The sequence below is a fragment of the Phycodurus eques genome, chromosome 21 (assembly GCF_024500275.1).
Source record: "Phycodurus eques isolate BA_2022a chromosome 21, UOR_Pequ_1.1, whole genome shotgun sequence".
Taxonomy (NCBI): domain Eukaryota; kingdom Metazoa; phylum Chordata; class Actinopteri; order Syngnathiformes; family Syngnathidae; genus Phycodurus; species Phycodurus eques.
In genome coordinates this window covers 9,092,382-9,115,791 of record NC_084545.1, presented here as the reverse complement: position 1 = coordinate 9,115,791, position 23,410 = coordinate 9,092,382, and the positions used below count along the sequence as shown (strand labels likewise).

Sequence of the window (23,410 nt, the reverse complement as noted above, 5' to 3'; positions counted from 1 at the left end):
GTTCACATCCACACAAATATGACCACGACAATACTGTAATCAAATTAGAATTATCATACCACAACGATTACTTTTTTTTTTTTCAAATTATCGGATAAATTGTGACAAAGTCCCGCGACCCTAGTAAGATAAGTGGTACAGGAAAAGAATGAATGAAGTTTGTTACAAAGTCTACCTTGACAATGTTTCGTGAACACGTTGTGTCGCCCTCCAGTGGTTAAAACAAGCTATTATAAACCACTATCACATTATGCAGTTTTAACATTAAAACTGCACTTACAATGGGGGGGGGGGGGGGGAGGCTCTACACAATTCAGATGTATTTTACATAAAATTTAAATACAATTTTACCCAAATAAATGTTAAAAAAACAAACAAATGTATTAATCTTAAAAATGAAATACAACTGAACTGTATTTGGGCAGTAATTCTTTCTCAAACCACTAGACAGAGCCAGTGTACTACCAACTAATCACTTGCATTGGAAGTTATTTGGGAAACCATGTTTTGATATTCACTGTTACTAACTTTAATAAATTAATGTAATTATAAAACAGGTATCAGTAATTTCTACGCTACACTTTGTCGAAATGGGATAATTAATTCACACCCCTCCCCGGGTTGAAAAAAAAGAAGAAAGAAAAGAAAAAGACAAAAGTGGAGAGAGAACCACAGTTGAGAATGTAAGTGTGAGGACAAAGCGCGTTCTAGCTCTTCCGTGCTCTGCCGCTTGATGTCGCTGTCACGGATGGTAAAATACAGAGAAGAAGCAGGAAGACCCGATACATATGCAGGAAACGGGCCCTTGTTAGCCCTCTTTCTTGAAAGCAACGTAACCACGTTGTTGGTGCCTTTTCCTGGCTCACCGCTGTTCGCTTGATTTTCTTCCGAATAAGTCGGTCAGGAATTATTACAATGGTATGTTTATATCTTAGAAATGTTATTACTGCTTTCACGTGACAAGCGTATGGTGATTCTAATGGCAATATGATACCCTTTCATTTCTATCGAGTAGCGTATCTCGGCTAGCCCTCGTATCGTCGCCACATGCACGAATTAGCTGGCTACATCGCTACATATCGCCAACTCCTAAATTAAGACGGTTTAGCAGGTCGGAAGACTTTCGTTGATTTAGCAGTTAAGGCTAAGCGTAAAAAGTTAGTGTACTGTTTGAATCGTGAAATTGAATCATATTTAAAGTTTTTTTGCCTGTTAAATAAAACATATTTTATTAAGGTTAGTGTACTTTTTGAATCGTGAAATTGAATCATATTTAAAAAAATTTGCCTGTTAAAACATTTTATTTATTTTGAATTTAAGTACAGTATTGTACAAGTGCGGTCGTCGGGTTACGACGGGCAACCCGAATTTTAACCGAACGCGCCGTAGTCTATTCGTATCCTACGCTAACGCCCTCCATGTTTGTATGTAAAACACTTAGAATCTCCATCTATAAAACAATCAAATTAACTCCCACTAACTAAGCGGAGTAAGCCGCCTCTGTGACAATATATTGTTACGCCGCTGCGCAAACGAGTTTGTTCTGCACCGTTGGAAATTTCATGTTGGGGACACTGTAACGTGAGCTACCGCTACCCGCATGGCTCAAGGACAGAGTCCTGCCACGTATAAAGAAATGGTGGAGTTAATGCACCCTCCATTTGTTTTGTTTTTTTAATTGCCTAAAGATGGTGGCAAATGACGGCTTTTGTCCAAATGAAGCTCCTCAACTCACTTCAACAGTTCTTTAGTACCAAGATGTCACCAAAACGGCAAATAGGTTTGGGTTTCAGGGAAAAAAATCCACAAATGCCGAACCGCGCATATGCTTCGTGTTCACTGTATTGAGTTTTGAAAGATGATCACTTGTTAATTGGTCAATTGCTCAATTTTATCTGAATTATGACAAGGTTTTGATGGCCAAATAGATTTGTGACTGTAAACCAAATTGTAATGATTTGGAATTTCAGCTGTAATGGCACAATGTTGATAAAGTTACGCAACTGCTTATTTACGCTCATAGGCTTTCAAGGACTCTGGGAAGGCACCTGTTGAGACTGAGGTGGCTATTCACCGCATCCGCATTACCCTCACCAGCCGTAATGTCAAGTCTCTGGAGAAAGGTAACTAAACAAGCCTCAGAATCAGTCTTTGTCATTATACAATGTACAATAATAATTGTATGCTGTTGTACATTGTATAAAGATTCAGATTTTGCGTTTCTGATTAGTGGTGAGGATATACATTTGACTGATAACCCTGATGTCTGGAATACGCTATTCTGAGCTATTATTTTTAAGTACCTTGTCAACAGGCTGTTGATTAAATGAGTGTGACAGTAATGTTTTGTCATCTTCAGTCTGTGCTGACTTGATCCGTGGTGCAAAGGAGAAGAACCTGAAGGTGAAGGGACCAGTCCGCATGCCAACCAAGGTACCACCTGTTGCAGTTTTTATGCAAATTGTTGTTGTTTGTTGTTTCTCCCTGGACATTTACTGGCTATGACATTGGGTACACCTGGAAAAACATGAGACTATTGATAGTGCTGGGTTTCACATTTCTCGTCTGTCCTCGTCAGACCCTGCGTATCACCACCAGAAAGACCCCCTGTGGTGAAGGCTCCAAAACTTGGGATCGCTTCCAGATGCGGATCCACAAACGCCTGATTGATCTGCACAGCCCATCTGAAATTGTCAAGCAGATCACCTCCATCAGCATCGAGCCTGGTGTTGAGGTTGAAGTTACCATTGCTGATGCATAAATATGCACTGATGCAATAAAGAATTCAAAAGAAAACTGATATGCATTTGTTTTTTTTTTAATCAGTGTGGGAAGGAAAAAGCTCACAATGACAGGATGTTTTAATTTTTTTTTTTTAAGAATGACTGTAGTGTTGCAACATAATTGAGACTGGCAATAAAATTCTCCATGAGTCACATGATCTGTGGTACCCAACAGGTACTGTAGCCTTATGGTTGTCTCTTAAAAAGGTGAGGCATAGTTGGCTTTCAGGATGAACCTAAAATGCATTGTAAACTTTATAATTTAATTTGAACATGTCTAAACTTTCAACTGTTCAATGTCAGTGCTTTGTAAAACCTGCTCTCTCACAAGGAGCTGAATGGTGAGATTCACAGCCAGATAACCATTAATGCGAATGGACAATTTAGTAATCGATTCACAGCAATGCTTTTGGAATGTGGTCAGTACACACACACCAGCCCAGATTCAAACCCTCAACCTCAGAACTGTGAGACAGATGGTCTAACCACTTGGGCATTGAGTTGCCCAGCAGCAAACTTAATTATACTGTATAGGTAGGCTGACATCAGTGTTCTCCAAAGTATGGTAAGAGTGCTGTGTCAAAGTCGCTAAATTAAACACAAAATGTATGTTCAAACCATGAAATACAATCAAATAGAATGAAGCTTGTAACTGCATACAGTGTTTAAAAAAAAAAAAAAATACAAAATCTAGTAGACTACATTTTATTTAGTTTTCATGTGCAGTGTATTTTCAGTTGTATTTAACTTTTAAATATTCACATTTAGTCATTCTTTAGGACCTTTGCTTTTAAAAAGTCCTCTTTTTCTGCGTATGTGTGATACATTTTGATTAACTTTTGTTTGTTTTTACTAGTGTTATTGTGTGAGTGGCTTCCAAAAATAAATATCCTTTTTTAGGGAATTCGTTTTGGTTGTATTACTGCTGTATTTTAATGTTGGTCATTAAACTGCTAAGTGTTAAGTAGTTTTTGTGGTGGCACTTAGTGTAAAAAAAAAAAAAAGAGAACTACTTATCAATATATCAGAATTTAACCAGCAAAAACCCCTTTTTATTTTGGGGGGTTGCGTTCGTACGCTGACCTGTGAGAAAAAGTATTGCTGCAGTGACAGGTTAGGTACTGCCGTTGTTAAAGCACAACCCTCAAAGGTGATTGGCTGATTTTTCACTTAACACCAGCTTTGAGTTCAAACTAATTGCCTGCACCTCCATTGTTTCCCATGCTACCATTGAATCTCTGTGGAAGCTGTGCCACTAGATCAGTAATTTTAGGAAAGCATTTTGTGTGCCTCTTAAACAAAGAGACCAACCATACAGTCTGGTGACATGGACTTGACTTCTATGTCACCCATACAGGTAATACACCTTTCCCCTCTCTTTTTGTTGTCATTAAACAGGGTTCTTGATATCTTTCTCACCCAGACTTGCCGAGTCCGGTTCTTGTCTGAGTTTGCATTTCTTTGCAGGCGGAAACATCAGGAGGAGCAGAGCAACAGACTATGAAAGTCTATCTCCGAGTCAGACCTTTTTCCAAAGAGGAGCTATCTGACAAAGAGGATCAGGTAGACTAGTTTTAGCTCGACCAGTTGAATGCGGTCCAATTTGGCATCACTGATTTATTTGCCCACTTTCTCAGGATTGTGTAGTGATAGAAAACGATCAAATGGCGACGCTGCAGGCCCCGAAAGGTTCTGCCACCTTGAAATGCAGTGAAAGGGGTATCGGCACATCTGTACACAAATTCTCATTTTCCAAGGTGAGCAATCTTTCACTTTGCATCAGCCTGCAAAAACTGCTGTGAGTGTGACCAGAATATTTCCATAACTTTCACTTTGCAAGCTTGCAACATTCTTGAGCTGTGCAAAATATGTGCACATACTCACAGACTACAGCATTACTTTGATTATTATAGTTGCAATTTCTAATTGTGTTGAACTGAACTCCATAGTTACTCCACTAGTTCTACAAGGTATCGTTAAAATGATGAGTGGCCAGGCCCTAGTATGGCCTTCTCTGCTGACCTAAAATCTATCAGAATCGCTGGCTTACATTTACAACCCAAATTAGAATTTTTTTTTCTTCTGTTAAATAGTATTATAGTTTCATTAGTTTAGTCTCTTCCTTTTGTAGTGTTTCTACAGATGTTCCAATTTTAACTTTTTTAATAAACATAGCCAGTCCAATTTAACATCACATTATTGATTGGTTGGTCAGAGCAACACAAGTTTGACTAGCAAAAATTTCTGCAGCAAGCTACATTTTAATTATATTCATATACAATTAATCAAATGTGTCCCGTAAATGGAAATGCTGAGTTGAATTGAATTATTTTTCTGATTATTAGCTTTAGAAGTATTCAATACAATCAAAGCGGGGTTAACTTTACAGTAAAGCTGCATAAAACTGGACATGGATACATTTGTATGTGAATAGTTTTGAATTGAATTAAAATCTTTTATTTGCATTTTGCTTTTCTTTATGCACTGCTCAAAGAGAGTAGCTATTGTTTTATTATTGCTCTCAACTTGCATTTTTAGATTTTTGGACCAGAGACAACCCAGGCTGAGCTCTATGACCACACTGTCAGCAGCCAAATGTCTGATTTCCTAGATGGAAAGAATGTGTTGATCTTCAGCTATGGTGTCACCAATGCTGGAAAAACATTCACAATCCAAGGTACATTTTTAATTAGGCCATTATTCAGAAGTGAAATTAAAGTCTCAATTCTATCAGGAACTTCAAAAGAGCCAGGAATATTGCCTCGAGTGTTGGATGCCACCTTTCAGTACATCTCAGGGCGCCAGTATGAGGGCATGGACATGAAGCCCTACCTCAGGAATGATGCACGTTGTCTGGATATTGACCAAGTCAAGCAGGAGAAAAGTGCGAAAGCTGCCATTTTTGCATCATTTAAAGAGGTGCGATGATTTCACAAGTATAGATTGCTGCTTATTAATACTTTTGAGACAGGGTGGGGACATGTTGCGAGAGTGTCAAATGCATGTTTTTCTTTTTGTCACGGGCCACATAGTAGTTATGGTTTCCCAGAGAGGGCTGCTATGACTGTGAAACCATGTAATGTAGATTAGTCAATTTTATTTGTATCATGCAAATTCACAACACTTTAGCTCAAGGCACTTTACACATTGTGCAGGTCAAGAACCACACTCATACATTGCATGTCTATAAGATAACTGAACCACACATGAGCAAGCACTTGGGGATGGAGACAAGGGCAATGGAGGGATGAGAGAACAATGGGTACAACAGCTGGATCAAAACCAGCAATAATCCTAGGATTACAGCAGCAACGATACTGGGTCGCTCCCTAGGCACATGGTGGTTGTCCACGGCTACTCGAGACCTGGCTAAATGGGGAGATTTTTTTTATTTGCTGCAGCCTAATGCCTTTACATTTAAAAGTACAAATCATTGTGACCCCGCTGCTCTGTCCACCTTTTTCTATAACATCTGTTTTTTCCCCTGAAGGAATGTGATCCCCTTAGACCCAGCAATGGGTCAGACTCCTTGCCCTGTTCTGGGCCTGATCTCTCCTCTTCCTCTGACTGTCAATCGGGTAACTCTGAGAAAACACATTCCAACATGTACACTATGAGATCTAAGCACTAGTTTGGTGGCGTTTTAACACTGGATGCCCTGCCTGACACAATCCATCCCCTTTTTTTAAATCTGGTATTAGGGCGGTGGAGTGGTCGATGCCATCTGCATGAAAGACAGCAGCATACAGTATACCACTACATCACCGGTGCTAAAAGTTGAAGCAAGACACCAAAATATTTATACCCCTCTGTATTATGCCGTGCATTTCTGTACCACTACAAGGAAAACTATTGTATATCTCTAGGACAGTCAGTCAGTTCTGATACAGCGCTTGCCAGAATCTCCTTAAACTATTCGTGTCTAGTAAAGTGGTTGGTGAAACATTAAGTTGTTGCCACTATTTGACTTTAACTCTCTTGGTTCTCTAGTGCCGTCAAGCAGTCTGACAGATGAAGGGAGCACCCAGTTTGCTTTATGGGTTGCATTCTTTGAAATCTACAACGAGTACATCTACGATCTCCTTCAACCGTCCTTCTGCTCCAAGTCCAAGAAACGCACTGCTCTTCGCATTTGTGACGACGGCGCTGGCAACGCTTATGTCAAAGGTTGCGAGGATGACTTCTCACCTTTGTACAGCCATAAAAAAAACATTGAAATTATTTTTTTTTGGTTGGTTTCATAATTAAGCTACCATTTTTAGATCTTCGATGGATTAACATCCAGAGTTTGTCTGAAGCCAGCAAGCTACTGCAATTTGGCAACAAAAACCGAAGTGCTGCGGCCACCAAGATGAACCAGTCCTCCAGCAGAAGGCAAAAATTCCACTCTTCCCAATCACTCTAACATTTTCTCTTTTCATGTTTTTAAAATGAGACTACAACTCCGCCTACAGCCACAGCATATTTACCATGAAGCTGCTGAAGATGAAGTGCAACACAGTTAAAAGGATCTCAGAGTAAGTCTTGCTGGGTTTTCTTCCAATTTATTATTGGATTAGATTAAGTTTAATAAGGTTTACGATACCATACAATTGAATAACATTTTTAAGAAAATGTTGCTAGCAAACTCTGATACAGGAAATGGGCTAAGTAGTTGGTGGTACCTTGACTCGACAATTTACTTATCAAACCAATGAGTGAACATTTTTCCAAACAAGAACAGTCCAGAAATAACTTGGGTGGTCCATTTTTTAAATTTACTTTATTTTATTTTTCTCGTTTTTGAGGCTGGCTTGATCAAAATCTAGTGTGAGCAAGCATAGTGTTAAGGAGGCACTGTCGTCGTTTCGCCCCCCCCCCAACAGAACTGCCACTGATTGATCCTGAAGGAAATTGTTGTAACCACTTCCCGCAATTGCAGTTGCAAAACTTTATCCTATGTGGCCCTCAGGTTTTCTCTATGCGACTTGGCTGGCTCCGAAAGATGCAACAAAACCAAAACCTTTGGGGAGAGGCTAAAGGAAGCAGGAAATATTAACAACTCTCTCCTCATTCTGGGGAAGTGCATCAATGCCCTGCGCAACAATCAGACTGACAGGTACAATCTGTTGTTGCAGTATGACAGTTGGATTTTTGCAGGTCAGTGGGGGTTATTAGTGCAGTTCAACAGTTCTTCATCCAATCAGAATGAAGAGCAGCTACATCCCTTTTCGAGAGAGCAAGCTCACCAAGCTCTTCCAGGCGGTTTTCTGTGGCAAAGGAAGAGCTTCAATGATTGTCAACATTAACCAGTGTGCTTGTACATATGATGAGACACTTCATGTCATGAAGTTCTCTGCTGTAGCGAAACGGGTAAATCTGAAAATTACATCGTCTTTGAGGCAGTGCTATGAACTACTTGTTAAAATAAAATTCTAATAAATAAATACATTTGCGGATCTATTATGTCATCTTCAGGTGGTGCAGGTGATCCCAGACAAGCCTCTGCAATCACTGTCTCAGTGTCTGGTGGCGCCGAATGGCAAATCTCTCGTGAGGAATGGTGTGATCGACAGGCAGGCCTTGGAGAGCTATTTGTCAGAAGATGAGCTGCTGAATGAGGACGACGACGACATGACATTACTGACACAGAACGTAACTCAATTTTACATTCGTCTCCAGTCTCAGTCCAGCAGACATCCTCTTTATGGGACGTTTAGACTTTGTATGTATTACTCTAGTGTAGTTTGATCCATTTTGGTCTGGGATAGTTTGGGAAGAGTAGACGTGTACGGATTCAACACCTTTTTCAATAGAAGTACAGACTCTCAAAGGTACTTAACAAAAGTAAAAATGTATTTTTCCTGTCAATTTGTAATGCCCATTTTTAGAACTTTGTACAATGGAAACCTGCACACAAAATAGTTTCCGCTCTTAACTGTCATAGTGCTTGTACTAAGAAGGAAAAAAAGAAATCACTGGATGTGCTATCAAAATGTGTTCCCATAGCTTTATTAACGTTGTGAACTGACTAACAAAATACTAAATTCATAACTGAAAAAAAAGAAGAATGCAGACCATGGATAGAATGTTTGAATGCCAGAAGCTTGTAGTTTTTAGGCTGCCAAAGACAATGCATTCGCCATTAATCAATCTAAGTTGAATTAAATTTTGTCTTTTTAACGTTGCCCATATACAGTGTGTATCAAATGTAGAGAGTAAAACTAAAAAGTTGTCAGTAAAATAAATCTGCTTGAGTACAGTAAGTTTGTAGGTGACTAGGTGAGAGGTCAAGTAATGACTTGTTTCTCTTGTATGCTCTATCATTCACAGAAATGTAATTGAGCTTGCTTTAAGTGTTTTAATGTCCTTGACTGATTTATACCATATGTATATCCTTTTTGGGTTGCCAGGAGCTACTTGACACGCTTGAAAGCCTCCGAACAAAACTGCTGGCTGCGCGAAGACAAAATGTGGAGCAGGAGATAGAGATCCGTAAGGAAATGGGCGACGCCATGTTACAGCAGATCATGGAAAGCGAGGAACTCCGCAGGTTTAGAACCATTGCCAGAATGTTTAGATCGTTTCACCAAAGGTCTGACGTGAGAGTACTTGTCTTTGAATGTTTAGCCAACAGATTGAAGAGCTGAAGGAGTGCTACCAAGAAAAACTGGAGAACACTTTTGAGATGTATAAGGATGCTATAAAAGAGCATGCTTACAAAAGTGCCTTGAGCAACCTAGAAGATGACTATGTGCCTCTTGACGAGTTCACTGCAGAGCAAGAGAAAGTCGAGGTTAAGATTCCAATGGTCATAAGATACTGTCAACAGACAGTGGTGTATTATGAAATTCCTTTTGGGTTGAATGAATTGATTTTAAATATAGTTCTAACTTGTGTGTAGGTCCTCAAGCGACAGCTTTCACAGTTGACATCTGGTACCAGTGTGTGCACAGTTGCGACTGTGGAAGTATCACGTCAGTGTCGACCATTAAAAGACTTTGAAGCTGCAGGTTTGTAACCTTTTTATAGGAAACATCCTATGTAAGGAAAACATGAACAAGACTAGACATGCATGAATGTCCCTTTCCTGGGAGCTGTGACTTTTTTTTTTTTTTTTTTTTTTTTTAAATGTTCAAAATCACAGTTTTTGTTGTTGATGACCTCCACCCCCCCACAGCGGAGGAACGTTTAAAACGTCTCTACAGGGAGAAAAGTGCCATAGAACGGATGTGTGAGGACAAGCAACAGGTAAAGGGGGAAAACAATGTTTTCAGGGTGAGGAGTGATTGAAGATGCTTAAATTGCAGTAGTTTATCTGTAAGGACCTGGGCTGCAAGCAGAGGGTCCTGCTGCGCACAAGAGTTTACACCCCAATCATATCAATGAAAAACTTGTCATTTGTCATCAATTTACTTGAGCTTCTCATTTCTTATCAGTCTTTTGGACTTTTTGTCCTCTCCACTTCTAGCAGTTTTAAGGCTTAAGATGCTTTATGACTAGCCTTTATTTTTTAATATATCATGGGATTACAGGCTTCTCCCATGCAAGTCTTAGAATTTTAAGAACCATGAAATGGTTGGCACTGTATTAGTCCCTTTACTCGACCAATCTGCCTCAAATTTCAAGTATAAGGTTTGGATTTCAAAGACGGGAGTCTTGGAGATTATAAATCATACCTGGTGGTGAAGGTGCTATTGTTTTTTTATAAAGCAAATGACAAATTTAGATTTGACGAGAGGTCAATTGTGTTGCAATTCAATGCTCTACTGATAACCAATTTGAGCTCTTTAATGTCAGATATTATGGTTTTATGTGAATGGCAAAACCATATTTGCTAGATTGTTTGACATTTACAGTGTTTGGCGCCTTTTCGTCATCCACTAAACACCGTCACCTGTGCTTTACAGTTTCGGTTCAGTCTGATCAATCAAATGTTTTGCTCTTAGTTGATATTGTCCATGGAGAGACGACTGATTGAACTTAGTGAAACTCTTCAGAAGGTTCGAGACAGCTTCTTGGAGAAATCCGCTGAACTTGAGGTTCTTCAGGTGAAGAGCCAAGATCAGGTGAGGTGAAAGACCCCCAGACTTATAGGGCAAATCGAGTCGTGTCATAATGATACATATAAGAAAATACTCTGACCATGTTTTTCCTGTTTCCATTAAGATGAAATCAATGCAGGAAATTATATCCCAGTCCTTGGAAAAGGACAAGGAAATAGCTTCCTTAAAGGCAGAAATCTCCAAGTTCACTCCAAGGACACCTGTGCAGGTCAAAACCAAGAAGAGTTTTCTCGCCAACATCAAGGAAGCGGTTAAATCTCCTCATAAGACCGGAAGCCGGAAACTCAGGAGTACTGCTAGGACCCCAAACCACTGACTAGAACAGCATGTTATTAACCTGTATGATTTTTAACAATTTAAAATTGTAATTTTTTTTAACACAAACATTTTAAAATGCCTTTAAGCTTAGGGTATTTGACTTGTAAATGTGATCCATGTTCCTGTTTTATGTTGCTCTGGTATAGTGTTTATGCAATAAAATGATTGCTATTTTATCACAATGTGAAGAATAAGACTTCTTATTAGAGCTGTACAATTAGAGTTCAGCCTCTTTGCTTTGTAGCAATATTCCAAAACTGCAGTTTTTTGTTTTTTTTCTTCTCCATTCTTTAATTCACTGAAAGCTTATTAAACACACACTCGTACATTGGAATAGAAACATCACGCCAGGGAGTTCATGCCTGGTGCACTCCACTTTAAACCAACATGGTCAAATGAGGATGTCCATTATCTGCAGCCTGAGGGAGAAGTAAGTCATAAAAGGCCTTGAGAGAAAAAAAGAAATATGTAAAACACAGAGGTTCCTTAAGTGCAACTCCCTTTTCTGTAATTGCAACAAGGCCAGATGCTGTGCAAACATGATTTTAAAAAATAAATAACTGAATACAGTAAGATATTTAATCCAGTAAGGTTTGATAATTTCTTCAAAAAGTGCATTGGTGTACTGGCTAGTAGGTAATTAGAATAGCGTTTCTCTCATTGCCATGGCAATCCTGGACTGTCTTACAGTAAGTGTTCTTCAGCATTTAACTCCTTTAGCATGGATTGCTAATTTGTAAAATTGGCAGCATACTTAAACCAGAAATGCTCAGTTGTTACTTTACTGATACCAAAGTGAACTACTTTAAGTAAAGACACACAGCCTTCCATCAGTGTATATTCTTTGATTCTGTACATACTGTATCTCTCTGTCAGTCTCCTCGAAGCTTATGGACCACCTTTGCCATGTTAGTGGTCTTTCTCTTGGGGAATTTTTTATTTTGAGCGATGCCATTTCTAAAAGCACCCTCTGACCTTTAGGACTTCTGTTCCTTATGTTTAGTATCTAGGATCATTCTTATGATTTTCTACTCTTTGTTTTGAGATTCCCCCATGACCCTTCAAGGACCAACTGCTCCATATTTTTGCTGGAACCTGTGCAAATGTAGTGGAAATACAGACAATTCCCAGGAATTTCAAACCCCCCTGTGAACAGTCTGTGTTTCCACCATTTTTCTTCAGCTATTGGCAGAAACATGCATCTGTTGGTGTTTAAAGGTTCATGGGGGAAAGCCGAAACAGTTAAAGAAACTAATTCATGCATAGACGTGTGTGTGTATGTGTGTATATATATATATATATATATATATATATGACAGTGCGGTATTACCACTGATTACATAATGCTCACATTTATGGCATATGTGCAGTTCCTATGTAAAATTCATTTGGACAGGTCAGATTTGTCCCAGAAGCACCTGTACAAAACAATGAAATTTTAAAGTTTTTATTTTTCTGTATTGTAGGTCACTTTAGCAACATTCATCACATTTCAGGTTACAAAAATGAAATTTAGGGTATTTTTAATGACATCACATCTATGTGAGAGTTTGAATTGCACCATACATTGTTGAAGAGGCGGAAAATTACTTCAAATCATAAAGTTTTCTTACATATATTCTGTTACTTTAGATTTGAACTATATTTGCATTCATTTCTTAAGCATATTATTTTCAAGTTGAGTGAAAGAGAGATAGCCAGAGTGGAGGCAAAGAGCGCAGCCTCCCCTCGGTGAAAGGACAGTTGTGGCGGAGACAGGCATCTGCTTTTGTCTTCGCTCTCAGTGACAGTTAATGAGATTACATGTCGGCTTTATCCTGCGTCGGTGCAAAGGGGTCAATCACAGGATTAGTATCTTGCTAAAGTTACATCATTTTATTAGCCTCTCTCTTCGCTCTCATCACATTTCGAATATTTTGTCACCCTCCAAAGCATACTTAGAGGTCCATGGATGGCGTGAATCGGGTATTGGGCTGGGATATGGTCATGCATAGCTCTGGTGCCTTGGACCTGAAGCCTGTTTGGACCTCAGTGAAGCATCTTTTGAGGAAAGAGAAGCAGCCTACACAGTGAAGGGCGGCCATCCAGGACAGAATCTTGTGCCCGATTTTTGGCAAGTCATCCTCATGCCACTTGTAAATAACAAAGTAGAAGATAACTGCACACTTGGAACAAACAAGGCTTTGACTGATGGCAAAGCTCTGGTGGATTCTTTGATTAAGGTAAGCTTAATTATATTTTAGTTATATTAACTGTTTCAATTTCGATTCATTGCTAACCTTAAACTTTTGGATCACACTGTACCTATGACAAAATATTTAAGGGTTAGAAAACTACTAACTATCAACTCTCCAAAGCTATACCAACAAATAGGAAATTTGGTTTTCCAAAGTGAAAAAAATGAAACATTTCCCTTCACTCATGTATATTGTCAAACTAAATAAGTACCAACAGTAAGTACAATACAAGCAAGTTCATCCCTGTGGCTAAAACAGCACTCTCACTGAATAGAATTTCTTGCTCCGCTGCATCTTTGTGCTCATTCAAATATCTGGGTTGCACTGCATTTGAGCCATAGTCGTGTGTTCATGTCTTAACCTACATTCACATTTTGACCATTTTTGCACAACAGATAATATGATGCTTTTATAAGCGAAGGTAACTAATATTTGCCTGGGATTAATATTGTACAGTATATCAACCAATAGACAACAACACACATCTGTCTCTGTCCGTCTTGTATCTTATGCAGACCGTGGATGGTCTAGAAAAACTTGCAAGGAGAAAACTCACACGAGTACTTTTACTGTATGTAGAGTTGTAAAAAGGTGGGATGCTTTGGCCCTTGAACCCAGTCTAGTGTTTTCTGGAAGACGAGACATTACATCCCCATGAAATCCTAATAAAATATAGAAACAGAGATTATTTATCACTATAGTTAAATACAAAATGCATTTATATTTGTTTCCATTCATTTTCATGCATTTCCATATTTTCTAAGGTTTGAAATGTTGATTACATTGAGCTCCCACATATTCGCTCTTCGGCATTGACAAATTCATCAACTTGAGGGTTTTTTTTTTTTTTTTTACCTCCATTGTTGGCTGAAAAACTCACCTATTTCCTTTTTTGGGCTCGGGCTAAAGCAATAAGTGTACTGTATTATATTATAGTTGTGAGTTGTAGTTGAGGAGCTTCATTTAGACCAAAGTAGTGCTTTGCCACAATCTTTTAGCATTTTGGTGCGAAGAAACTGTTAAAGTGAGTTGAAGAGTTTCTTTAGCCAAAAGTGCTGCTCTGCTGCCATCTTGTGGAATCTATAGGCAATTATAAACCTTTTTTGGGGTGTGAAGATTTTTGCATTTCAATGAGTGACATACTGTATAAGGACTAGTTAAATTAATACCACTGACAGATTCAAAACTGAATACCTTTAAATTGAATACGCAGGATTTAAAAAAATATATATAATGGATCTCCATAAATCCAATAAGCGGTAGCACTTTTAAGCCATCTTCATGTGTGTTCGGTTTCCAATTGTTTTGACCTTCTGAGTGTAATCATTTCTTTACATCATTTATTTGACCTGGTACAGGTGGTGGCATGCTATCGACATCTAGCTTCATGTGTCGGCGGCTGCACTGACAGCTTGCAGCTGAGAGATGAGTTGAGGCGAACAAGAGAGAGGGCCCGGAAGTTGGCCACGGCCATCTGTCAACATCTCACCTCGCATCTTCGGGACAAAAGCCTCCCCGTGGAGCAGCGCAAGGAGATGGAGCTCCTCTGGGTGGCCTTCTCTTCCAGCCTGGAGCTCCTCCACATTGACATGTGCAAAGTTTACAACATGGGAGACATCTTTACTCTTGCTGAGTCTCCTAGTTTGGTGCAAACTGGCCTGCAAGGTAAAACAATTTAAATCAATTTTCAATGTGTATTTGAAAAGGTTAATTTTAAATTTGGAAATAAAATATGTTGTCGATAGTTCCTTCGACTCAAGCTCTTACTATGTTGAAGTGAGTTGAGGAGCTTTGTATATACAAAAGTAGTGCTTTGCCACCATCTTGTGGCATCTACTGTAGGTGGCAAGGAACTATGTGAAAGTGAGTTGAGGGGCTTCATTTAGATAAAAGTAGGGGTTTGCTGCCATCTTGTGGCATCTATAGGCAATCATAAACCTTTTTTGGGGGTGTGAGTTACTTGCAGAGTTTCGCTTTTCGTGCCAGGCCTCACTCCCTATCGCCCACAAATAGTGGGAGAACACTGTATATTCTTTTGGCATGATTTGGGCAGAAATGTCACTTGTCATTGTTGCCCACAAAGGAGGAAGCAGTGAAGTGGCTGTTCGAGCCCTCAGTCTAACAGACCTTAACCGGGCTCTGAACGCCAACCTCCTCGATGGCCTTGAGATCCAGGAGCACAAGACCATGGAGCAGGAGATCAGACAAATCGACCGCATGATCGATGACATGGAAACGAAGGTGAACGTGTTGCGCTGGACGGTGGAGCCTCACGGGCCGCGGAACGGCGACCCGCTCGGCAGCGCTGACAGCGCCTCCCTGGCCCTGCTCTCTGTGGACGAGGAGCAGCTCGCTGGACAGCGGCCTGCGGGCCAGCGCAGTCACATTGTGGCGCTTTTATTGCTGTGTGCGGTCATTTTGGTGGCAACCACTTTATCTGTCTGCATCTTCTTCTTCTCTTGAGCAAAACCTTAATACATTACACAATTTTGTCAATACCCGTGAACCTCAATCACAGAGGTGGGTAGAGTAAATAAGTACTAACTCAAGTAAGAGTGTTACTTTAGAATATGACTCAAGTAAAAGTAAATAGTAGTCCTCCAAATAATTACTTAGTGAAAGAAAATACTCACGTACTGAGTAACTTGTAACTTCTGATTTATTTGTTTTTTTAAATAGCGCATGAATGTCAAATAGACAAAATTATCAAATGGGATTATGCCCAGCAAAATCACTTTAAAAAAAAAACCATTTCAGTACAAGAACAAACGAAGGCAGATTCAGCTACAATAAATGGTTTTACATTCTTTCTTTACACAAAACAGCACAATAGACTAACTAGGCAGAGATTATTAATTATAACTCTAAATAGTTTGATTCTATTGAACTTGGGTTGATTCACCCTTATGAATCAGCAACGCTGACATATGTTTATAACTTTAAAAAAAACAAAAAAAAACAATGGGAGTTCTGACGACTTACAATACATCTTTATCTTCAATTCTGTGCGTATACTGTATAGCGAAAACCTCCTTCTCCCTTTTCCTTTTGAATCCGCACAACGCTTTCTACAGTGAGGATTACAAACGCAGAGCGAGACAGCCTCTTGTATGTTTCTCTAGCGCCAAGTGGAATTCTTGTAGGTTGAAATGCAGACACAGATTGCAGCGCATGAGGTAGCTGATCTAGACCAAGCCAGATACCAAGAATATAACTCTATTGTTAGGTTTGTGCCACAATTGCAAGGCACTTCATTACATGACATCAGAGATACACTATAACACAATCAAATAGCCCACACATCAGACACCGACAGAAATAATGTAACATACCTCACACACTGCAATGCACTATGCACCCTTGAGGATGACCAGGCTGGACATCTAGCTTATTTCACTTGATTTAAGGCTTTTATGAAATAATTTGGATCAAGGTTTGTTCAGGAGGGATGGGCAAAAGCAACGCCTAGATAGCAGTAGTTTCAAATAAGATGCTCGAGGATGTGTAAAGCCATATACAATGTCATTTGCCTTTCTCACCGCTCCTTCATTATAAATGTGTTTAGTGCTCAGTAGTGTTATCGCATGTAACTTGCTGGAATTGTTTTTTCTGATTGTCTTTTTCTGTGACTTAAAAGCATTTCCAAACCAGAAAATAATACAGCAAGTTAAAATACTTAAAAAGCAAAATACAACATTTGGAGAATTTTATTGACATTAAAAACAAGCAATTAATAAAAAAAATTTAAAAAATGCCTGTGTTTTTGTATGCAAAGATCTGTCCATGAGTCCCATTGAAGCTCGATGGCCAGTACGATGCCAAGGTATTTGTAGTTTGTAACAACCTGAATATTGTGATCATAGTGTCAGTGGATTGTTTTGACTTTCTAAAATCGATGGACAGTTCTTGGTTCTTATTGGTGTTTAACATTAAGAGACTTAGTGCTCCATTCTAAAACGGAGTGGCAATAAAACAGACCCAGGATCTACCTCCCTATTCTGTAGCAGGCTCACGAGAGCATAGTTTTTCAATAAAAGTGCCTGTTTTGTACAGTCCTAGTGTATGAATGTGTATAAAGAGCCCATTCTGACTCGCTGGACTCTCTTAATAAGAAACTCCATGATCCAATAAATAACTGGCTAAAATGTCTGCCAGAATTTTAGCTTGCATGGTGTTAAAAGCAGATGAAAAGTGCACCAAAAGACTCTTAGCATACACAAACTCTCACCACCACAGTCCAACACCACCAGATGTGTAGACGGACCCCCCACGGGTCTTCCTAGTGATTGTAGGGTCCTGGTCAGTCCTGACCACAGAGACAAAAGTTAAAATTAATGTATTTTTCTAAAAATATGCCTAACAGGGTTGAGTTGGTTTGAGTGACACTGAAGTATTGAAAAAGAAAATGAAAGATAAGAGAGGACTTACCTTTAGTCAGAGCAATTTGCTTGATGATGACATTTCCCCTGAGTCATGTAGCTCACTTTTTTTTCTCATCCTATCGATGACTAAGAGGGACAAGAGATAAAAACAATTTCAGGGGGTGCGCGGCAGCTGTTTTTTTTTTTTTTTTTTTTAATTTAGGATTACTATAGATACTATTTTTTTTCTTAGGACAACTATGATTTACTCAAGTGCACGTTTCTGTATTTTCTGCATGGATTATTGGAAAATAAAATGTTCTCCCAATTCTGGAATGACCCTCATAGTTTTGTTCTCTGTGGCATCGCCTTTCTTTTGAAAGGTACTACCGGATATGCGCAAACGATTTCAACGGCGGAAGTCCAACTTTGTTCAAAGTTTCCTGGTAGAGTTTCACTTTGACGCGTTCACAATGTTGCTTAAACAATGTCACACGCGACTCACTGTTTTTGCCCTTAGCCGCAACGAAAAGCGGTTCAGCCTCGGCCAAAAAACAGACAGAGTGAGCTATCGTAGACGTCTATTGTCGAACATTTCACCTACCCAATTTAGTTGGGCACGTTTGAAATCTTCGTCAAGTTTGGTGAGTTCTTCATCTGGCACTGACCGAGTGAGGCGACAAGCTGGACTCAGACGCATGCACCTGTCCGGAAGAGGTGACGTATACGTACATTGTGCGATCACGTGGTGCAAATAAATCCGACCAAATTTACTGCGGCACAATGACGTCACTGGAAGGCTGGTAATTGCTATGGTTATTACTTTTTAATGTGGTTCTTAAACTAGTATCGCCTCAGAAAATACTTTACTCTCCAAGTACCCCCATTATGACTAACATGAAAATACAGTAATGTAGTAGGCCCAAGTGTGAATAAAAAAAAATTGGTTTTATTCCTGAAAATTATATATATTTAATATCATTGTAATCCACTGTAACAATATGCACAGTATGAACATTAATGCGATGCTTGACTATAAGTACATAAAGAAAAACTACTTAAGTGATGATTACATTGATGTGTACTTCACATAAAAGTTAAATAAAAAATGGAACCACATTTAAAAACAAATAGTTCTTAAACATTAAATGCAAATCATTAGCTTAATAGCATAATTTCCGGAGTAATTTTAACTTATTTTCACTTCAATTAAAACAAAATAATAATAATAATAATGTACATGCAAAAAAAATATATATATTTTTTTTTTTTCTGGGTAGCTTTTCAGTCATCCAGGTCATGGTAAACCACAAAGGTTGAATCATAGCAACTAAACTCTTGTTTGTTAAAAAAAAAAAAAAATCCATTCAATCTCGTTTTTCGAAATTGTTCAACGTTGATTTGGGCAATTATGTGAACAAATTGTAGTCACACTATAAGTCAAATAAAACTGGACTGTACTTCGGCAGTGATTTATTTATTTTATTTTTCGGGTACCTCTATGGCACAGGTGTCAAACTGGTGGCCCGGGGGCCAGATCCGGCCGGTCACATTATTTTATGTGGCCCGAGAAACCAAATCAAAATTGCTAGTTTTGTTCTATTGTAATACCAGTGAGGTATTTGCAAGCATTTTTCATTACTAATTCCCCTTTGAAAAGAAATGTAATAGTTGAAAAACATGTTTTTATAGGCTTCTGATTTTACCGCTGGTTATTCACCAATGTGTTGTGTATACTGTAAGAAATTACAGTATATGAGGTAATCTTTAATTTATATGGGTTCACAGTCGTAGAGGCCCTCCGAGGGAAGTCATAACGACGATGTGGCCCTTGACAAAAATTAGTTTGACACCCCTGCTCTAGAGGGAGCCTACATAACACTAGTGGTACCACACTTTGAGAATGACTGGTTTTGAGAATAACCAGCCATCCATTTTCTTTACCGCTTATCCTCACTAGGGTCGCGGGCTGCTGGAGCCTATCCCAGCTATCATCGGGCGGGGGTGCGGACTACACCCTGAACTGGTGGTTTTGTGAATAAACAGTAAAAAATAACAATGCAGAAGTTATCAAATGTTCTGCATTTTGAGTGAAAGCGTTTGATACCCACCAAAACAAGGGTTAGTACTTAACCATATTTAGTTATTGGATTGTTACGCATATGCCTTCTAACTATCTGTCCTAGAATTTTACTGTCTTTCTAAGTCAAAATGACAGCTGCGAAAACAGTTATTAAAACAACACGGCCGAATAACCCTTTTTGCACCATACTGTATGCTTTCAGACAGCCATGATTCTTGTGTTGAATGTTTTCTGGAGAACTCATGTAGAAAATGTCATTCCAATCAGAGTCCTATCAACTCAGCAAAGGTTGAATAATAACTTGCATCTTGGCAACACTGCTTTTAGAGCACAATTCCGTCAGCACCATCCAGTATGATGTGCAACCTGATGTTCCTAAAGTCCGGAAGCTGTTCTTTGACACTCATGCGGTGGTTCGAATCCTTGAAGAAAACGGTTTGACCTGTCGCCACTATTGGTTCACATTATAACTCTTCTTCATGAATTCATACCGTTTCTTTTAACAGGTTTCACTACTCAGCAAGCAGAAGCGTTAGTTCAGGTGCTCTTGAAGATGACAAACTCTACCATGGACACTATTTATAGTGACATGGTAACCAAAGTACAGCAGGTAAAAGTGTCTAATTTTGTAAGTTTCTTGCGCATACGATGATATGAGTTTCTGCCAGCAAAACAGCAGAGGTTACGGAACCTCTATCACAGCTTTGCTTCTGCCTGCTTAGCTATTCACTGCTAAGTGGTCACCAATCCAGATTTGTAAAATGAACCGCATGCCATGTTAATTTTAAGAAATAGAATTAACAGGAAAATCAGCATTTTCCTGCTCCTGCTATCATTAGCAGATGATGAATTATGTAATTATGTAACCCCTTTTTATTACATACGAAAGGACGAATAGGTAATGTTTTATCTTCACAGTATTTATAGTACACTACTCAGAAAAAGTTACAAAAATGTAAATTCGGCTTTTGGTTAAAATTTGCGGACAAAGCTGAACAGCAAAATTCACAACAGGTGTTTGATCAATAAACTTTTCCAAGGATGTTCCCTTCTGTGCCTTTCTGTGACTTTTCCAGTCTCTCATACTGTTTGAAGCCACTTTGCTGTCACTTTATTTTAGGTATTGTCTTGCAAGGTCTCATGATGTCAAAATGTGAACAACATGATAAGGAGGACTATTTGAATAGCATTTCTAATTGAACCAGGACATGTATTGGTCCGTTCATGAATTAAACACCTGTTGTGAATTTTGCACTTCAGTTCCTTGTTTGTGAACAGCAAATTGTGCAAAAAGTACTGAAAGACTGAGAAATTGGACTTTAAAATTTTTTTTTGAGAAAGTCAAGTTAAGTTCACCTGTGAATGTCATAGTTATTTTAGGTTCATCCTGAAATTTTAACTTAAAGCCAAATTATCCAAAACATTTTCATGCACACTGGATAGCCACGTCCTTAAAACACTCCCTGGCACCCATTCACTCATTCATTTCCAGCCTTGCTGTGCCTCCTGCAATAGAGCTGCGCCTTAATTCCATATGGATTTTGTCCCTTAGGAGATTATGATGCAACGTGTCATGTCTCAAATAGCAGCCTTAAAGAAGGACATGATCATTCTCGAGAAAAGCGAGTTTTCTACGTTACTGGCAGAAAATGAGGTAAGCATGTTGAAGTGCAGACTCTAAAGCTTTTCCATCACCAATACATGAGTTGGAGTGTGTCCCAGCATATTTGCGGATTCGCTTATTTGCAGTTTTCCATTATTCACTCAAGAACGAAAAACACTGTTTCGCTGTTTTAACAAATCCCTGTATAATATATAAGTATTACTTTGCCGCCATTTTATGGCATATTTGTGCCAATGAACTATGTTGAGGTGAGTTGAGGAGCTTCATAAAGCGCTTTGTCACCATCTTGTGGCATCTAGAGGCAATTATAAACCTTTTGGGGGGTGGGGGGGGCGTTCATTACTTTCCCCCCCCCCCTCTCTCCCCTCTGGCAACCTAATTCAGTGACACAAGACCCAGACACAGACCATGAACAGGCCGAAGATAACTTTTCAACATATTAACATTTCAGAAATTGAAGATCCAGCTATGGCAGCTGAAGCTGCAACTAGCTGTAAGTAAGAATGTATTGTAATGATTTACTCAAATGTTTGTTATCATCAAAATGTATAATTCAAAGTGAAAAATATTATAATATAGTCTTGGCATTATCATTTAATTTAAAATTGATTAAACGCATACATATTTTGCATACATGGTATCCATTACTATGTTTTAGGATGTCATGAATAAAGTACGCTCAGACACCCTTTTGGACATGAATTTAGAGAAGAGCAGTGTGAAAGAACTGGTAATCCCACCAATCTTGAACATTTTTGCTTAAAATGGCAGCTGCCCACATAAGTAAGATGTGATCCTCATCCATTTTTATTTTCAGAAAGCAGACCATGAGAGGAAGCTTCTGGAAACGCGGACTGAAATTATGGAAATGGTTTGTAGATTTAATGGCATCGCACCTCTTAGTTATGACATCCAAATAATTTTCCTTCCATCTTTTTTCCCACTGCTTTGGCATCCTGTCTGTTCCCGCCCCGACAACAGACTTCCGAGCAAGATCGTCATCTGACTCAGACAAACATGAAAATAGACACTGAAGTGGCGGGTTTGAAAACCATGCTAGAGTCACATAAATTGGACACTATAAAATACCTCGCAGGTAGGACATGACATATACTGTATTTAGAAATGAATTCCTAGGTGCTAAGTCACGGGTGGAGAAACTCAGTGCGGGGGCTGGTATTATGTATATTTTCCAAATTGTGATGCACAGTTTAGTATTGCAGCTCGCTCACAGGCACATTTTCAGAAAAAGGCAACAAACAAAACATTCTCTTGGTTGTTTAATTTCACACTTTCTGAGTGGGTAGGCGCACAAGAAACCCAACTATTTGTACACAAACTATTATAAAGTCTATTTTCTATAATATGTGCGCTATAAATATTATGTTAGACGGAGTACTGAATTTAAAATAACTTTTGATATGTAATAAATTGAAGCTTAACTTAGTGCATATAGACTAATTGATTGCTTTCCCCCCACCCCCCAACCCACCTCTAGGTTCAGTGTTCACTTGTCTCACCGTGGTTTTAGGTTTCTATCGTATCTGGATGTAAAGCGCACACTGAAGGAGTGCTGCAACTCCGCTGTATTCCCATTCAGCATATTCAGAGACAATTAACACTGACCATATTTTGATGGAGTCTCAGGTCAAGCGCAATCCAAGGACTGCAACAAACGTTTTCCAGTAGTCTTTGCCAGCATTTACAACCCACTCAAGAAATGGATGAAAGCAGTTGAATGCAGTGGAAAAATATACATTATTTTTTTAGTTTTGTATGACTATATGACTTTCACGCTACTGAATGTCCACATGTATTTAAATCGTATCTTGTTTTAACTTACTGACACTTGTGTGTAATGAATGTGTAATAAAATGAATTTTCACTGACTACAGTATCCCATTAGTTGATTTATGACTGAGGTCCGTTCCTAGAGCAGCAACGTAACCTGAATTTTTA

At 38.9% G+C, this 23,410-nt stretch overlaps 4 protein-coding genes, 1 long non-coding RNA gene and 1 other non-coding gene across 7 annotated transcripts; 5 read left to right on the top strand and 1 right to left on the bottom strand.

The window, feature by feature from the left end:
* Positions 1–800: 800 nt before the first annotated feature.
* On the top strand, positions 801–2,796 carry rps20 (ribosomal protein S20). Its single transcript, XM_061666310.1, has 4 exons — positions 801–918; positions 2,024–2,123; positions 2,360–2,433; positions 2,579–2,796. Exons 1-4 carry the CDS (start codon positions 916–918, stop codon positions 2,759–2,761), a joined length of 360 nt encoding a protein of 119 aa, XP_061522294.1. The 5' UTR covers positions 801–915; the 3' UTR covers positions 2,762–2,796.
* LOC133396860 (small nucleolar RNA U54) lies at positions 2,228–2,292 on the top strand. The gene has a single exon (XR_009767436.1). It is a non-coding gene; the product is annotated as a small nucleolar RNA U54 (small nucleolar RNA).
* Positions 2,797–2,928: 132 nt separating the features above from the next.
* On the top strand, positions 2,929–11,144 carry zgc:56231 (uncharacterized protein LOC406257 homolog). The gene is made up of 19 exons (XM_061667055.1): positions 2,929–2,958; positions 4,087–4,140; positions 4,251–4,346; positions 4,421–4,540; positions 5,322–5,460; positions 5,518–5,702; positions 6,274–6,361; positions 6,795–6,950; positions 7,046–7,157; positions 7,238–7,300; positions 7,735–7,881; positions 7,970–8,135; positions 8,241–8,417; positions 9,176–9,315; positions 9,393–9,558; positions 9,667–9,775; positions 9,943–10,013; positions 10,712–10,831; positions 10,932–11,144. Exons 1-19 carry the CDS (start codon positions 2,929–2,931, stop codon positions 11,142–11,144), a joined length of 2,352 nt encoding a protein of 783 aa, XP_061523039.1.
* A 1,433-nt stretch (positions 11,145–12,577) lies between these two features.
* On the bottom strand, positions 12,578–18,456 carry LOC133396580 (uncharacterized). Of its 2 annotated transcripts, XR_009767390.1 has the most exons (5): positions 18,349–18,456; positions 17,812–17,891; positions 17,612–17,689; positions 14,873–15,041; positions 12,578–14,045 (listed from the first exon to the last, which is right to left on the bottom strand). It is a non-coding gene; the product is annotated as an uncharacterized LOC133396580 (long non-coding RNA). The 2 variants fall into 2 exon arrangements; XR_009767389.1 differs by lacking the exon at positions 12,578–14,045 and having other exon boundaries at positions 14,071–15,041; positions 17,600–17,689.
* Positions 12,904–17,932, top strand: rgs9bp (regulator of G protein signaling 9 binding protein). The gene is made up of 3 exons (XM_061666585.1): positions 12,904–13,368; positions 14,742–15,048; positions 15,467–17,932. The coding sequence occupies exons 1-3, from the start codon at positions 13,273–13,275 to the stop codon at positions 15,844–15,846; spliced, it is 783 nt and encodes a 260-aa protein (XP_061522569.1). The 5' UTR covers positions 12,904–13,272; the 3' UTR covers positions 15,847–17,932.
* mcur1 (mitochondrial calcium uniporter regulator 1) lies at positions 18,165–23,331 on the top strand. Its single transcript, XM_061666584.1, has 9 exons — positions 18,165–18,461; positions 20,155–20,262; positions 20,334–20,437; positions 21,380–21,481; positions 21,903–21,944; positions 22,110–22,181; positions 22,269–22,322; positions 22,433–22,547; positions 22,950–23,331. The coding sequence occupies exons 1-9, from the start codon at positions 18,218–18,220 to the stop codon at positions 23,003–23,005; spliced, it is 897 nt and encodes a 298-aa protein (XP_061522568.1). The 5' UTR covers positions 18,165–18,217; the 3' UTR covers positions 23,006–23,331.
* The last annotated feature ends 79 nt before the right edge of the window (positions 23,332–23,410 follow it).

Bases quoted from the DNA above. Each gene is read 5' to 3' on its own strand.
- rps20 (XM_061666310.1), top strand. The intron at 2,124-2,359 runs GTAACTAAACAA...TGTCATCTTCAG, and splicing joins TGTCAAGTCTCTGGAGAAAG to TCTGTGCTGACTTGATCCGT. The intron at 2,434-2,578 runs GTACCACCTGTT...TGTCCTCGTCAG, and splicing joins CAGTCCGCATGCCAACCAAG to ACCCTGCGTATCACCACCAG.
- zgc:56231 (XM_061667055.1), top strand. From the start codon at position 2,929: ATGAGTCACATGATCTGTGGTACCCAACAG. The intron at 4,141-4,250 runs GTAATACACCTT...ATTTCTTTGCAG, and splicing joins CTTCTATGTCACCCATACAG to GCGGAAACATCAGGAGGAGC. The intron at 7,301-7,734 runs GTAAGTCTTGCT...TGTGGCCCTCAG, and splicing joins ACAGTTAAAAGGATCTCAGA to GTTTTCTCTATGCGACTTGG.
- rgs9bp (XM_061666585.1), top strand. From the start codon at position 13,273: ATGCCACTTGTAAATAACAAAGTAGAAGATAACTGCACACTTGGAACA. The intron at 13,369-14,741 runs GTAAGCTTAATT...GACCTGGTACAG, and splicing joins TGGTGGATTCTTTGATTAAG to GTGGTGGCATGCTATCGACA. The intron at 15,049-15,466 runs GTAAAACAATTT...TTGCCCACAAAG, and splicing joins GGTGCAAACTGGCCTGCAAG to GAGGAAGCAGTGAAGTGGCT.
- mcur1 (XM_061666584.1), top strand. From the start codon at position 18,218: ATGTTGCTTAAACAATGTCACACGCGACTCACTGTTTTTGCCCTTAGC. The intron at 20,438-21,379 runs GTAAAAGTGTCT...TTTGTCCCTTAG, and splicing joins TGGTAACCAAAGTACAGCAG to GAGATTATGATGCAACGTGT. The intron at 22,323-22,432 runs GTTTGTAGATTT...CCCCGACAACAG, and splicing joins GGACTGAAATTATGGAAATG to ACTTCCGAGCAAGATCGTCA.